The 14,047-nt window shown below is 40.1% G+C and overlaps 1 protein-coding gene across 5 annotated transcripts in view; it reads left to right on the top strand.

Annotated features, from left to right (window-relative positions):
• The window catches only part of PDE5A (phosphodiesterase 5A), a 215,607-nt gene that overhangs the window by 127,319 nt on the left and 74,241 nt on the right, over window positions 1–14,047 (top strand). For all 5 annotated transcript variants that reach the window (XM_032462551.1, XM_032462570.1, XM_032462568.1 and 2 more), the window contains one exon: window positions 13,967–14,038. In XM_032462551.1, the coding sequence (XP_032318442.1) occupies window positions 13,967–14,038 (72 nt within the window). The remainder of the gene's footprint in view (window positions 1–13,966; window positions 14,039–14,047) is intronic.

Below are 14,047 nucleotides of genomic sequence, written 5' to 3'. Positions count from 1 at the left end.
AAAGAGAAAGAAAAATACCATATGATATCATGTATAGGTGGAATCTAAAAAAATGCCACAAATGAACTTATTTACAAAATAGAAACAGACTCATAGACATAGAAAACAAACTTACGGTTACCAGTGGGGGAAGGACTGGGTATGGAAGGATAAACTGGGAATCCAAGATTTGTAGATACTAACTACTATATGTAAAATAAGCAGCAAGAAACTATATTCAATACCTTATTATAGCCTATAATGAAAAAGAATATGAAAAGGAATATATATATGTGTAACTGAATTACTATGCTGTACACTAAAAATTAACACAACACTGTAAACCAACTATATTTCAATTTTAAAAAAGGTAGCAAGTTGGTGTGTATGTTCTGCCAGATTGGCATGAATCAATAAAGGAAGTAGAGTTAAAAGAAGAAGGCTGAGGGGGAAAGGGGGAAGATGCCTGCTGTCTGAGCTGTGGCAAGTGACTGAGGTATTAAACATTACAGCATTATGTCACTAGTGCAGGTCTACCTGACTTCACTGTTTGAATGTAACTTAACTCCTTTGCTTCTTCATGTTCACGGGGAATGTTCCCTGGTGCATCCTTCTTATCTCTCTGCACCGTTGTTTTCTGCCTCCCTCATGGATTCAGAGTGGAGGGAATGTGTCTAGTACTTTAGCACAGTGTTTGAGTATAAACTGGAGATGAGGCTGTGCAGGCAGGCTGAGGTCAGATCGTGCAGAGTCCTCTAACTGCCACACAAAGAGGTGTTGGATTTTTTTTTAAGCCAGGAAACATTTGCTATCTTTTAAAGATCTGTGTGGCCACAGCGTTGAGGAGGAACAGTTTTCTTTGTTTAATCTTTAAACCAGAGACACATAATTTAACACTTGAGAGATTTTGATTTCCATATTTGTTCATACCCAGAGAAAGTCCTGTGTCTGGAAGCTGGGAAGTTGGTGTGGAGGCTTTTGCATCATCTGGACCAGGTTGGGGTGGAAGGAACAAGAAGAGTGGAAGAAGTGTTACACTTCTCTTTGGGAGGCTGAGGGGTTGATTTGATGGACGGTTAAGTAGAAGGAAGAATCTAGAATAATTTCTAGGTTTTTTAGATAGACGTAATGGGGGAAAATATTCCCTAAAATAAAACATGCAACAGAGGGAATTGGTTTGTGGGGATCAAAACAAGTCACTCTTTTTGGGGGGTGTTGTTTTGCTGGCTGTTACCTTCTCCTCTCTCCCCAAGCCTCAGCGCTGCCTTCCCATCCCCACTTTCAGCTGGTGGCCTTGCTTACTGCTTCAGTGAATAGGAAAGCAATGAGAGGACTGCTCTCACAGGAGAAGTTCCCCAGTCTCTTTCCCCCTGAGTTTACATCCTCTGGTTCTCCTTTTACTTGAACCATGTGTGAAGTAGCGAAAGTCCATCTCGCAGTTGTGCACCAGATCTCATCCCATCCCATCTGCCCAAAGACACTGCTGGGCAGATCTCCCCTCAGTGTCCAGAATCACCAGAATTCTCCTCTACCAAAATGGTTTATCAGCGTACAAACACACTGTCATTGCTCCCATCTTAAAAACAAAAGCAAACACTCATTGGACTACACATCTCCTTTCAGAGACCACCCTTTTCTCTGACCACCATTAGAGCTAACCTCTTTGAGACAGTTGTCCACATTGGCCATTTTCATTCCCTTCCATTCTCTCTTGAACATACTCTACCAAGCCTTCATCCTCCCCACGCTATGGAAACCACTCTTGGCAGGGTCCATGGCTTCCTTAGGGCAAGAGCTGGTGATTGTTTCTCAGTTCTCATCTCACCTGGCCTGTCAGCAGCATGTGACATTGTGAGTGATCACTCATTCCCCCAGGACAGACTGTCTTCACTTGCTTTCCAGACTACACACTCCCCACTTTTCCTCCTGTCTCTCTGTTTCCTTCACTTGTTCCTGCTCATCACAACAATGCTCAGTGGCTCAGCCCTGGACCCTCTGCTCTGACTACACTTGCTCCTTTTGCGATTTAATTTACTCCCGTTGGCTTTAAATACCACTTATGTGCTGATCAGACTTACCTTGCAGTTGTACCATTTCTTCAATGTGAACTCACATTCAACAGCTTACTTGACTTCTCTACCTGTATCTGTCTAACAGGCATCTTGAACTTAATATCTCTAAAACGTCACTCCCGAGCTTCCTTCCCACCAAACCTGCTCCGTGCTCATCTCCACCGCAGTTAACAATGTCTCTATCATCCCAGCTATTCAGGCGAAATTTCTTGAAGCCATCTGTCCCTTCTTTCTCTTTCCCTCAGGAGACACCCAGTTCATCAGCAAACACTGTTGGCTTTCCCCCCTCAATCACTGCCCTCCACCTGCACTTCTACTGCCCTGGTTCAAACCATCAATATGAAGCGCCTGAACTATTAGAGTAGCCTCCTAACCAGCATCCCTGCTTCTAGCCTTTAACTCCCTACAGTCTATTCTCAATACAAATTTTATAAAACATGCTAGATCTCATCCCTCCCCTGTTCAAAGCCCTCCAGTAGATTTACACTGAACTCTGTAAGAAGGGTCCTGATGCCCCTCTGATCCCACCTTCTGTTATCTCTCCACCCCTCAGCTAGTCCTCCAGCACACTGGCAGTCTTGCTTTGCTGTTTCTCAACAAATCAGGTAAGCTTCAACCCCCAGGCCTTTGTACTTGCTGTTTCCGCTGTCTTGGAAGTCTCTTCTCCTAGTTATCCACAGGGCTCACTCTCTCATCTTCTTTAGGCTTTTACTCAAATGGCATCTCAGGAAGACTTTCTTTGGCTATCCTCGTTAAATATCAGCCATTACGTCCATCTGTGCTATGTTTTCCCCATAACACTTAAGTACTTAATCACCATTTGATATACTGTATTAATTTACCAGTTTATTTCTGTTTCCCCTCCTTAGATGTAAGCTCTGTGAGAGCAAGGTGAGGCAAGAATGCTTCACAAAGGAGGTGACATTTAAACTGCATCTATGGGGGAAAGGGTATAGCTCAGTGGTAGAGTGCATGCTTAGCATGCACGAGGTCCTGGGTTCAATCCCCAGTACCTCTATTAAAGTAAAGAAATCTAATTACCTCCCCCCAAGAAACAAACAAATAAATAAATAAACTGCATCTATGATGTGCAGTAATCTAGTTTACCTAAGAACTTCTTTTTTCAGAAGTGTTTCTTTGCCATAGCAAAGCATGGTGACCAAAATAGATTAACAAATGAAGGGATCTCAAATAGAAATATAATCAAGGCTACCTGGTCAATGACAGTAGGATTAGGATCTTCCTGCTGACACTTGGAGATCAGTAATAACTGTTTTTGTTGATATTATCATCCCCCTTTTGGATGAGGAAATATGGACTTGGTCAAGTTAAGGAAATTTCCCAACATTACATCTCTATTAAGTGGCAGAGCTGGAGTTCAGATCCACATCATCTTATTCTAAGGTTGCATTTTTCTCACCATCAAATAATAATTACCATCTTTCATCTTTATTAATGACTGTACCTGAAAAGACACCAACCAACTCTTTTACTATTTTAGCTTTTTGAAAATGCAGATTATGAACTGGAATAATAATAAAATCTAGAGTTGCAAGCAATGATTCCAAATTAATTACTTTGTATACGAGCAGGCACAGCTGTGTAGAGGAGGGCATGTCTCTTTGTGCCGGTGACACCTACATCTAGACAGGTGTCTGTCTGCAACTGAGCTTTCCTACCTTTTCAGGCTTATTTTCCATTTGGAGAAAAAACTAAACTTAGAGATAAAATATTATTATAGGCTATATTCTCTGTGTGAAGGATTTGTTGAATATAAAAGAATTATAAACACACACACACATTTTTTCCCCTGGATCTCTTAAGCTAAATACTGTGGGTATCCAGCTTCTTGTGGTGCTGATGCAGTTAGATGGACCAGTAGAGGCAAGAGTGGTGATCTGAACACTTAGTTCAACTCCTGTTAATAAGAAGGTATTCTGTCAACCTTTGATACCAACTTTAATTTGTAAATGAGATTCAGCCTGTTGGTGTTTTGATCCAAACTTACTCTGTGCCACTTTGGCTGTGTTTTTTCTCTGCTGTTTGTATTAGGTCCACATCATGGGGACACCCCTCTACCCTGTAATTATCAGGAAGCTTTACTAGCATAGTATCTGGCCGGGCTGTAGAAACATGGACCTGTTGTAAGTGCAGACAGCACTGGAACACGTTCCATCCTGGTTTTAATAGAGTCCAAATCCAACAGCAGTGTCCAGGGTAAGCCTGTGCTTTGCAGGCCAGCACCTGGCAGAATGCAGTACACCACCCTGAAAATAAATCTTAGTTATTAAATAGATCCAAGGCTCTGAAGTCATTTTTGGCAATGTCACATGTAAAGGTGGGCACAAACAGTGATAGGATTATTCTAATACAAAGTATAGTGTGTACAATAGATATTGAGTACACAAATTTTTAATTGTTATTTTGGACTTTTCCCCAATTAGGCAGAGAGAGTTTGAAAGAGTTTCAACTGTAGCAAAAACGACTTGGTCTTGAGTACTGGCTTAAGATGAGTGGTTCCTTGAGCAACTTTCTTTACCTCTGTGTGCCTTCGGTGATTTGCCTGTGATGTTTCAACATGAAGTACAAACACACAGGGGGCTTGACTGTTGTAATGAGACAAGGAATGTGACAGTGCCCCCCCCAGAGCTCATCACCTAGTGGAGGTTTAGGAAACGTTTGTCTCCTCCCTTTGGAATGTTGCAAGGCCAGACAAAGGGAGGAATGGAAAGTTAAATAACAGCAGTAAACGCTGAGCATAGCCTGCCATGGGAAAGACAGCAGGCCCTCTTCTGCTATGTAACCTTTGTGTCTCTGCAGTTTTTAAAGGGCATGGAAGGAGACTGCTCACAATGTTATGTGCTGCTCTGTCTCAGGCCTGAATCTCCATAACCCAAGGGACAGAAAGGTCTAAGAAGAAGGCAGCAGGTCCCTATGGTCTAGGTTTAAGGTCACCTCATTGCTTAAAATCTGGTATGGCAGAGAGCTTGGTATTTAGCAGGGAAGATTTTTTTTCTTTTCTTCTCTTTTGTGTGTGTGTGTGTGTGTGTGTGTGTGTGTGTGTGTGTGTGTGCAAAGGGATAAGATTAAATGCTAGGATTAAGAATTATGCCCAGCATCCCCTTGTGTGGAAGAAATCCAGTCTCAGGTTGGCACCAGCCCCACTGGATGTTCCCAGGACAGGACAGCTACTGACCCCCAGAAGCGGACTTGTCCTGGCCTGAGCCAGGGAACATCCGTCCTGCCTGTGAGCACAAGGCAGACGGTCAGGACCTTAGTCTGCTTCCCTGTTACTAGGACAGCTGCAAACTCAGCATGTGAACAACCACTTTCAGATATCATCAGCTTTTATGAATTTACTTTTCAGCCAATTAAATATTACTTTTTGAAAACCAGGTTAAAGTTTACATTCAGTGAAATACACAGATCTTCATGTACAACTTGATGAGTTTACAAATTATGCATCAGTGTAACTCACACCCTAATCAAGATAGAAAACACTTTCATCGCCTCTGTCAGTGCCCACAACCTGTGGGCAACACGGTTCTGGTTTCTGTCACCATAGGTTAATTCTGCTTTTTCTTGAATAAACTGCTTAATTTTGAAACTGCATTGTTATCTATTTTCCCCTGAAACATAAGGCTTCTCATGTTACATAAGTAGTTCTTGAGTATGAAAACATGTCGTAAGATTTATAATCAAAGTCCAAGAAAACAGAACTTTTCACAGCCACTCTGGATTTGTCTTTGTTTCTTAAAGTTATAGTTTTGAAACAGTTCCATTCCCTTTCATGAAAGCACACTTTAACAAGACAAGCAGATGGGGTCTGAAGACAGTGCTGGATGTACTGGACAACCGCCGGTCTTCATGATTCCTCTAGTTTAAAACAAGAGTGCTTAAGAACCTGTATTTTATAGTGGTGCCGGTTTCGCTTTCCCCTGAAGGGGAGTAGTAGGGGAAAACGGAGCCTTTGGGATCAGAGCTGGAGAGCATCTGCGTCTGCACATTCTCAGACTACCTATTTAGCTTTTCTGAACATCAGCTGCCCTTGTGATAAAATGGGAATGATAATGTCTACCTGAAAGGGTTGTGGCAAAAGTTAGATCGACTAACAGATAAAGTGCCTATCACGTTGCAGGCCCTCCCTTTTTTTAAATGGCAAGCTTTTTAGCATTATGAGTTCTTCTTCTCTTTTTTTGGTATAGGAATGGATTTATTAACTATATTAGAGATACTGGCCATTGATTATATATTTCTGGTGCCAGTTATCTTCGGGGCACTGCTATTTATATCTTGCAACATCCTAGAAGCTTCTTCTCTTCACCTTGGCTGCCACTTTGCAGCCACCCAGGCTGTAAGACTAACCTAAAAGCATCACTTCTCCTTATTCATACTTATCTTGCCTCCCACTTCTGAAAGATCCATAAACATACCCTTGAGAGAAATAGGTGTGGCAAAATGCTTGTCTGTACAAATGGATGAAATTTAGGATCACAACCAAGTCGAGTCAGTCTTACCAGTCATTTAAAGAAGTACCAAAACTAGATGCTCAAATTCATTATTGACAATAAAAAGGTCAAAATTGGCAAAGATACGCAGAAGCAACACAGAAGAGGAATACCAGCATAGCCAATAATAACTAAAAAGCTGTTCATTCTCTCTTGTAATCAGGAAAATGCAAGTTAAGGCAACTGTGAGATACATGTTTATACCTAACAGATTGACAAAGATTAAAAAGCTGGTTAGGATGTGAGGTTTACAAGAGCTTTTATACATTGCTGATAAAGGTGTAAATTCCTGTAGTCCTTTGAAGATTTCATCACATAAGCTCTTACACATGTGCACAAGGAGACCTATACAGAGATGTTCATTGTAGATTGTTTATAATAGCAAAAAAATTACAGATCACCTAAACATTTGGGGATCAAACAAGTAAAATTTGGCATGAAATACAATGGGACTGGGAAGGGGAAAGTCCAATTTAATGTTATCTTAATTTAACTTTAAAAAAGAGGAAACATTGCCAAGTATTAACACTTAGTAGTTCTATGTCAATGGCTCTCAAAGTGTTTTTTGTCCCTAAATCAGCAGCATTTGGCATTACCTGAGAACTTTTAGTAAAACAGATTCTCAGGCTCCCACCCAGCTCTCTGAATCTGAAACTCTGGGGGTGGGATCCAGCCAGGTGTGTTTTATTTAGCAAGCCCCACTTTACCACTACTCTTCTTCGTGACAAGGACATGGATGTTTAGCATCTCATTCTCTGATTTTCTGTATTTTTAAAATTAAAACTCACAACCTCAAGCTTTTCTTTCCCACTCCCCCAAAGACCTTTTAGGCTGTAAGCTTCAACTCCATAACAAAAGGCTTATTAAGAGTATAAACTTCTTACTGCCACATGGAAGTTCTTGGATGTGGGCAGATCTCTTAATACCAAGCAAAGGGCGGAGAAAAAAATGTGCAGATAGTACTAACTATTATTCAAATGTGAATCATCCAGTAAGTACATCACCCTAAACAAATCTAATCCCTCTGATACTTTTCCCATGATCATCAACAACAAATATCAAGTATTGAGTATATTCAGAACAATGCAAAATACTGATGTTTCCATAAAGCATAAGCTATAAATCGTGTCCTTAGAAAAACAATCTTATTGCAGATTTAGGATGTGAGTAGAGAAAATGAGGGTAAAGATGAGTGTATCAGATGTATAGCACACACAACGGCCACACAGGATTTCAGAGGCGTTTGAAGGGAAGCTTTTTGGAGACTCAGCCTCAGTGGAAAAAGTGGAAGGCAATATTTCAGGGAGTGATGTGAACAGTGGTCATTGTAGCATTCTCATTCAAAGATGCATGTGAGTGATTTTAGTTCAAGCAGAGTGTTTGGAATCAGAGTCTTCAGTTTTTGTCCTATAGACCGATGGATGAACCATTGCTCATTGGAGTAATAAGATAATTTGTATGTGCAAAACAGTGTTCCCAGAAGATAAATTTGGCATTAGTGTCAAAGATGGACTGAAGTTGAGAAAACAACCGTGAGATGTCAGGGCTTTCAAAGAAAGTGAGGATTTAGATGGTGAAACACAAAATACAGTATTGGGTGAGAGTGAAGAAGGAATAGGAGCATGTGAGAGTAATTCTAATGGAATGTATTAATTTCTTATTGCTGCAAAAAAAAAAAAAACCTAGCAGAAATTTAGTGGCTTAAAACAACACATGTGTATTATCCTCAGTTTTGGAGGTCCAAGTCCAAAATAGTTCTCACTGGGCAAACACAGAGTGTCAGCAGGGCTGTGTTGCTATGTGGACTCTCTAGGGAAGAATCTATTGTCTTGCCTTTTCCTGCGTCCACGGGCTGCCCACATTGCTTGGCTTGTGGCCCCTTCCTCATCTTCAAAACCTGCAGCTGAATCTTAAAATCTCCGACTCTGACTCTCCTGCCTCCCATTTTCCATCAGAAGGATTCTTGTGATTACTTTGTTGCGCCTGTTCCTTTTCTCCCCAGATGATTCAGATTATCTCCCTATCTCCAGATTCTTAACTCTCACATCTGCAAAGTCCCCTTTGTCATTTAAGGCAGCACATTCACTGGCTCCAGGGATTAGGATGAGGACATCTTTGGAGGCCATTATTTTGCCTACTACATGGAATATGACCATAATTTGCTGATTGCTAGGATTTGGAAGAGAAGTGAAAAAGCCTTGTTTGGTCATGTCAACCGTCGCAGTTTCATTTTGTCTGTAAAACATGGGTGGGCAAGATGACGGGGATGGGATTCCCTTCCATGTGTTACATTCTGACTAGAATGTCAGCCCCATGAGGACAGGGATTTGTATCTATCTTACTCTCTACCTGTCATCTTCATCGTCTAGAACAGTGACTGGTACATAATAGGCACTCATTAATTATGTGTTGAATAAAGTATTTGTTACTGAATGAATGATCAAGTCAAGGAAAGCTTGAAAGAGCACTGGAGAGAATTCTCCACTGGCTTCTGTCTATGTTAAATTCCCGTCTTCTTGGTGAAGTAAAGCTTTGGGCTCAGGTTATATGTGGTCTGATTATGATAGAGACATTCTGCGGGTGGGAGAGACGGGTAACTAAGAATTGTTGAGCCTGTTCCTTTTCTCCTGTGCTTTTAGCCTCCATGCTGAGCATCCCCTGGAGCCCTGAGTGGGAAATGTATTGGGACTGATGTATGGCCTCGGTGAGGGTCTGGGGCAGCTGCTGATTAAAGAAGAAATTGCTCACTGTGGCGATGATCACTTGGCCCTGAAGCAACCAGCTGTCACATTCCTCACTGCTCACCCATTGAGAGTCAAATCTTGCCCTTTGCATTCCTGAAAGAACACTTGACCCTGTGAGGATACAGTATTCATTTATGCTGTGAAAAGTGCCAGTGCAATAGAAAAGAAGCTTCTTTGTGCTTAAAAAAAAAATAGCATGAAGTTTAGGTGTTTGAGGATACTGCAGGTAGGCAGCAGGTAGGCAGAAGTGACTGGGCTTTCTGATACGGAAGCTGGCATTTTCAGGGGCTTTGTCTCTCAGAGGTCTGACATACACTTGCCATAAAAGCTGTCTTTTAAAACTGACATTTAAAAACCTATGGTGAGCAGTTCCTTGGCTTGAAGAAAGTGAATTAATTTGTTTAAAGGAGCAATAGATGGTAGAAGGGAAGGCTTTGTATCAACACAAGGAGGGCAGAGGGTGCTGATTTTGCTTAGGATCCTTGAAATGCAGAGAATCAAGGTCTTTTTATCTTTTATTGTCTTATTTGACCTTGGACAAATGTTATACCTTTTCTCTGATTTTTAGCTGTTATTTTCATCAGTGCTTTTTAAAAAAATGTCTTCCACCTGGGGATGGAGGCCCATGTATGTATTAGATATATGTTCCTGGCCTAATAGTCTCTTGAAAGAACTTGCGTTTTTTTTTTTTTTTAATCTATTAATTATATTTACTTATTCATCCCTTAAGCAAATTAACCTCTAATATCTAAATCTAGAAAATTATTAGTGAGAAATAATTGGTTACCAGAAAGGATGAAAAATTCATTGTTGGAAGTCCTCATTCCATAAAGCTGCCTAATGATTAATGTCTTGCTCTAATAGTTCAGGGGGAAAATTAAATATAGTGAAGAGCTGGTGTTCAAGGGGTACAACGTAGGTTTTGAAGCCTGTGAACAAGATTCCTGGTTAGTCTGCCAGACTGAACAGATGCGGAAGACCACCCACAGTCCATTCTGCAAACAAGTAGGAGATAAAATTTCACCAAAAGCAATTTTAAAAATTACAGATGATCTCAAGAAAGGGAAAACCTCAGGTGTCAGAAGCAAAGAGGGGAATCCGGGGGAAGCAATGTGAGTGACCAAAGGCCAGATGGGCTGCAGAGATGTGAGATTCAGGTAACATCTGCAGGTAGAGGTGATGAGCCCCCTCTGCTGGTACAGTGGGGGCAGGGAGGTGAAACTAAGCTCCCAGGGGAAGCCTAGATCTGTTAAGGTTCCACTCATGGAATGAGGCCTATAAAGCTCCACCAGCAGCCAGAGGAAGCAGCAAGGAAGTGTGCTTCTGCCGGCAGCAGCGAGAGAAAGAAGAGACACCTGTGAACCCTAAGAGCCATGCCTGTGCCCCACACGGATATGGAGCTCAAGTTCATATCACCAGTGAGCGCCAGACAGGCAGCACATCGCTATGCCTGACACTTCATGATTAGGGGACATGAGGCTCCCAGGGGGAACAGTCCCTGCTGTGGATGAACTTATGCTCGAAACTCAGTATGTTTAAAGAGATGAAGGACAACAGACACTGATATTTTTCTTTTAATTGAAGTTTAGTTGATTTACAATGTTGTGTTTCTGGTGTACTGCATAGTGATTCAGTTATACATTTTTATATATTTTTCATATTCTTTTCCATTATAGGTTATTACAAGATATTGAATGTAGTTCCTTATGCTACACAATAGGACCTTGTTATTTATCTATTCTATGTATAACAGTTAGTGGCTGCAAATCTGGAACTCCCAGTTTATCCCTTCCCACCCCCTTCCCCCCGGTAACCATAAGTTTGTTTCCTGTGTCTGTGAATCTGTTTCTGTTTTGTAAATAAGTTAATTTGTGTCTTTTTCTTTTTAGATTCCACATGTAAGTGATACATGATATTTGTCTTTCTCTGTCTGACTTCGCTTAGTATGGCAATGTCTAGATCCATCTATGTTGCTGCAAATGACATTATTTTCTTTTTAAGGCTGAATAGTATTTCATTGTATATATATCACATCTTCTTTATCAAGCACTAGTATTTAAAGAAAAAAAAGGAGGCAAAATAGGCAAGTTTGAGAAAAGAAATAGAGACTCTAGAAACGGAAACTAGTTATTGAACCACATGAACACTGTTGTGTTGGTTGAAAATCCTGAATAATGGCTTATATTTAGTATGGCTTCTGGGACATTATTCTTTTACACAGAGAAAACTTTTCAGCCCACAGTTAGAAAAATGCCTACCTATATATGCTCCCAAGTGTAAACGTGCAAACTGAAACAGAAGCTGAAATTGGGGTACAGGGTAATAAAGGGAGAGCTCTAGGAACACCCCCATGTGCACTGAAACAGCCTTGTTTGAAATGCTCTTCTACGTAAGTGAAGGCAGGATGCTGCAGACCTACTGAGAACAGACTATGTCTACTTTGCTTCTGCTTTTCTAGTACAGGCTGATGGTCATTGACTCTCCATAAAATTTCTACCCCCTTCCCTCCCAACTCCCCCCAGCACCCCAAATCCATGCAGAGACCACTGACTGGGTTAAGGATATCCGTAGACTGCAGCCTTGGACCACAGTCAGCTAAGTGTCCACAACCAGCTGTCCTCTGGTTCTCAAGGAACTATAAGACCTCAACTAAACAACATCTTATCACTTTTACCAGAAAATGCATTGTGCCGTTGATTTTTCTCTTTTCTTTTAAGACTTTGAAAAAAGCTATCATCTCACTGTCAGTGTATGGTGATATCATGATGGAGTAAAATGTTAATACAGTTTGATTATTAGCCATTTAACAAATACCTAGCTTTGTGTCCCATTACAGTTCTGAGTGAGCAGGAACTTTACTTTCTTGCTTAGTCCATTGCCTCACACAGCTCCAGGTACACAGCATATCAATACATACTTTTTTATACTACATAATTATCTGAGAAGATTTGCCTAACAGTCTCTTTATCTGCCTTAAAGTCATCTTCCTTAAAACAAAGATTTAAAATTTAAGTCTTTTATCAAACCATTTAATAGAAATAAAAACTCAAATGTTATCCCTTCTGAGAAGCCTTCTCTTTTGTGTGTTAGGTCCCCCTTCTGTGCTCTTAGCATTTGTATCATGAAACTGATTATACTGTCCCACGTGCTGTAAGTGTATGTTTATGGTTTATGTATCACCCTTTCTTGATCCTGAGCTTCTTTTGGGTAGTTTTTCTCCCATTTTGTATCACTCCTTGGTACACAGTAGGCATCTCAGTGTTTGTTGAGTAAAAGGATGAACCCTTAAAATAACCAGGTTTTTCTGGTACCACCATGTATTAGACCCCAGGGACCCTCAAGAGGCTCTTTCAGATATACTCAAGTGAACGTGCCTCGTTGGAGTCCAGACATTTTGGTCTTAGAAAAAAGCTTTTGTAAGCATTTAGTCTTTGAGATTGTAGCATCTAGAAATCTACCCAAGAGCTAAAAAGTGTACAAAAATAAGGACAAATTGAACTAAGGATAATAAATAAGTACAGGATAATTGGATAATTCTGCTTTTTAAAGTTGACATCCCTTTGTCATGGGATGAGGAGGAAACGTGTTAAGAACAGAAAACTACATCAGACAAGAATGTGTTTCCCCTTCTTTGCTCTGCTATCTGGGAGGGGAATTTTATATCCATTTCTTAAAGCTGAGGGACTAGAGTGAGCTGAGAAAAAAAAGGATGAACCATCCACACAAAACCAAGGGCTTTATATTTCTAAAGTATAACCATTTGGAGAATAATATGTTTTTCCACTGATACTAAATTGCAGAAGGAAGGAAAGAATAGAATTTATAAGCAGTAAAGAGGAAGCAAAAGTAGGGTTAAAGGTCTTTATAAGACTAAGGTAATAACTCAAAGTTGGAGCTAAATGGTAAGTAAAATACACTTTTAAGGAGAAAGATGAGAAGGTTCTTAAAAGTCTTGCTAAATGTTTTGTGGAAACTTAAGACATACTTCCAAAGTTTAGCTCAGTCTTCTTAAGATTCAGTTTGTCTTTCAAACACTTTCTGATTTGAAATAAGGCTCAGTCTGTTAACTCCTGTTTTGATTTTTCTTTCCCCAAAAATAAGTCTGTTGAAGGTTAGATAATTTTCAAGGGCAGAAATTTCAAAAGAAGTTGGACAACATCCCTACATTAGGAATTATTTTTAACCTAATTGGTCCTCCTGCATTTTAAATTCTGTGATTGGCCATTGGTCTTGTTTCATTTTTTGTAAAAGAGCATTTAGCCCATTTGGAATATTATATTTAAAACTAATATAAAATGTTCATTTTATCATATATTTTATTTGAAATGTGATATAAATTTAGTGTTTATTTTCTATTCAAAAACCATGAAATATATTCACATAAAAAGTGATTGCCAGTAGTTTCTTCCACAGTTCAGCGTGAAATCCCAGAATCCCAAATACCCAAAGTTTGAGACCCAAGAAGTTAGAAACATTTGAACTCTTAATAGGAAAGAAGAATGTACAAAATGATACGGAACTGGTTAAAATGCTGAGTGGTTTGTTTGATTTTGTAGCTTATTGTTATTTTAAAGCTCATGTAGAAATTCTTCTGTAAATACACTTTGGTGAACTTATTCCAGTAATTTCAGTCAACAAAATTACCAATTTTCTGTTCTACCAGGTTGTTGGTGTAGCCCAGGCCATCAACAAGAAATCGGGAAATGGTGGGACATTCACTGAAAAAGATGAAAAGGTACCAAAA

The sequence above is a fragment of the Camelus ferus genome, chromosome 2 (genome assembly GCF_009834535.1).
Source record: "Camelus ferus isolate YT-003-E chromosome 2, BCGSAC_Cfer_1.0, whole genome shotgun sequence".
Taxonomy (NCBI): domain Eukaryota; kingdom Metazoa; phylum Chordata; class Mammalia; order Artiodactyla; family Camelidae; genus Camelus; species Camelus ferus.
This window is presented reverse-complemented; position numbering and strand designations above follow the sequence as displayed.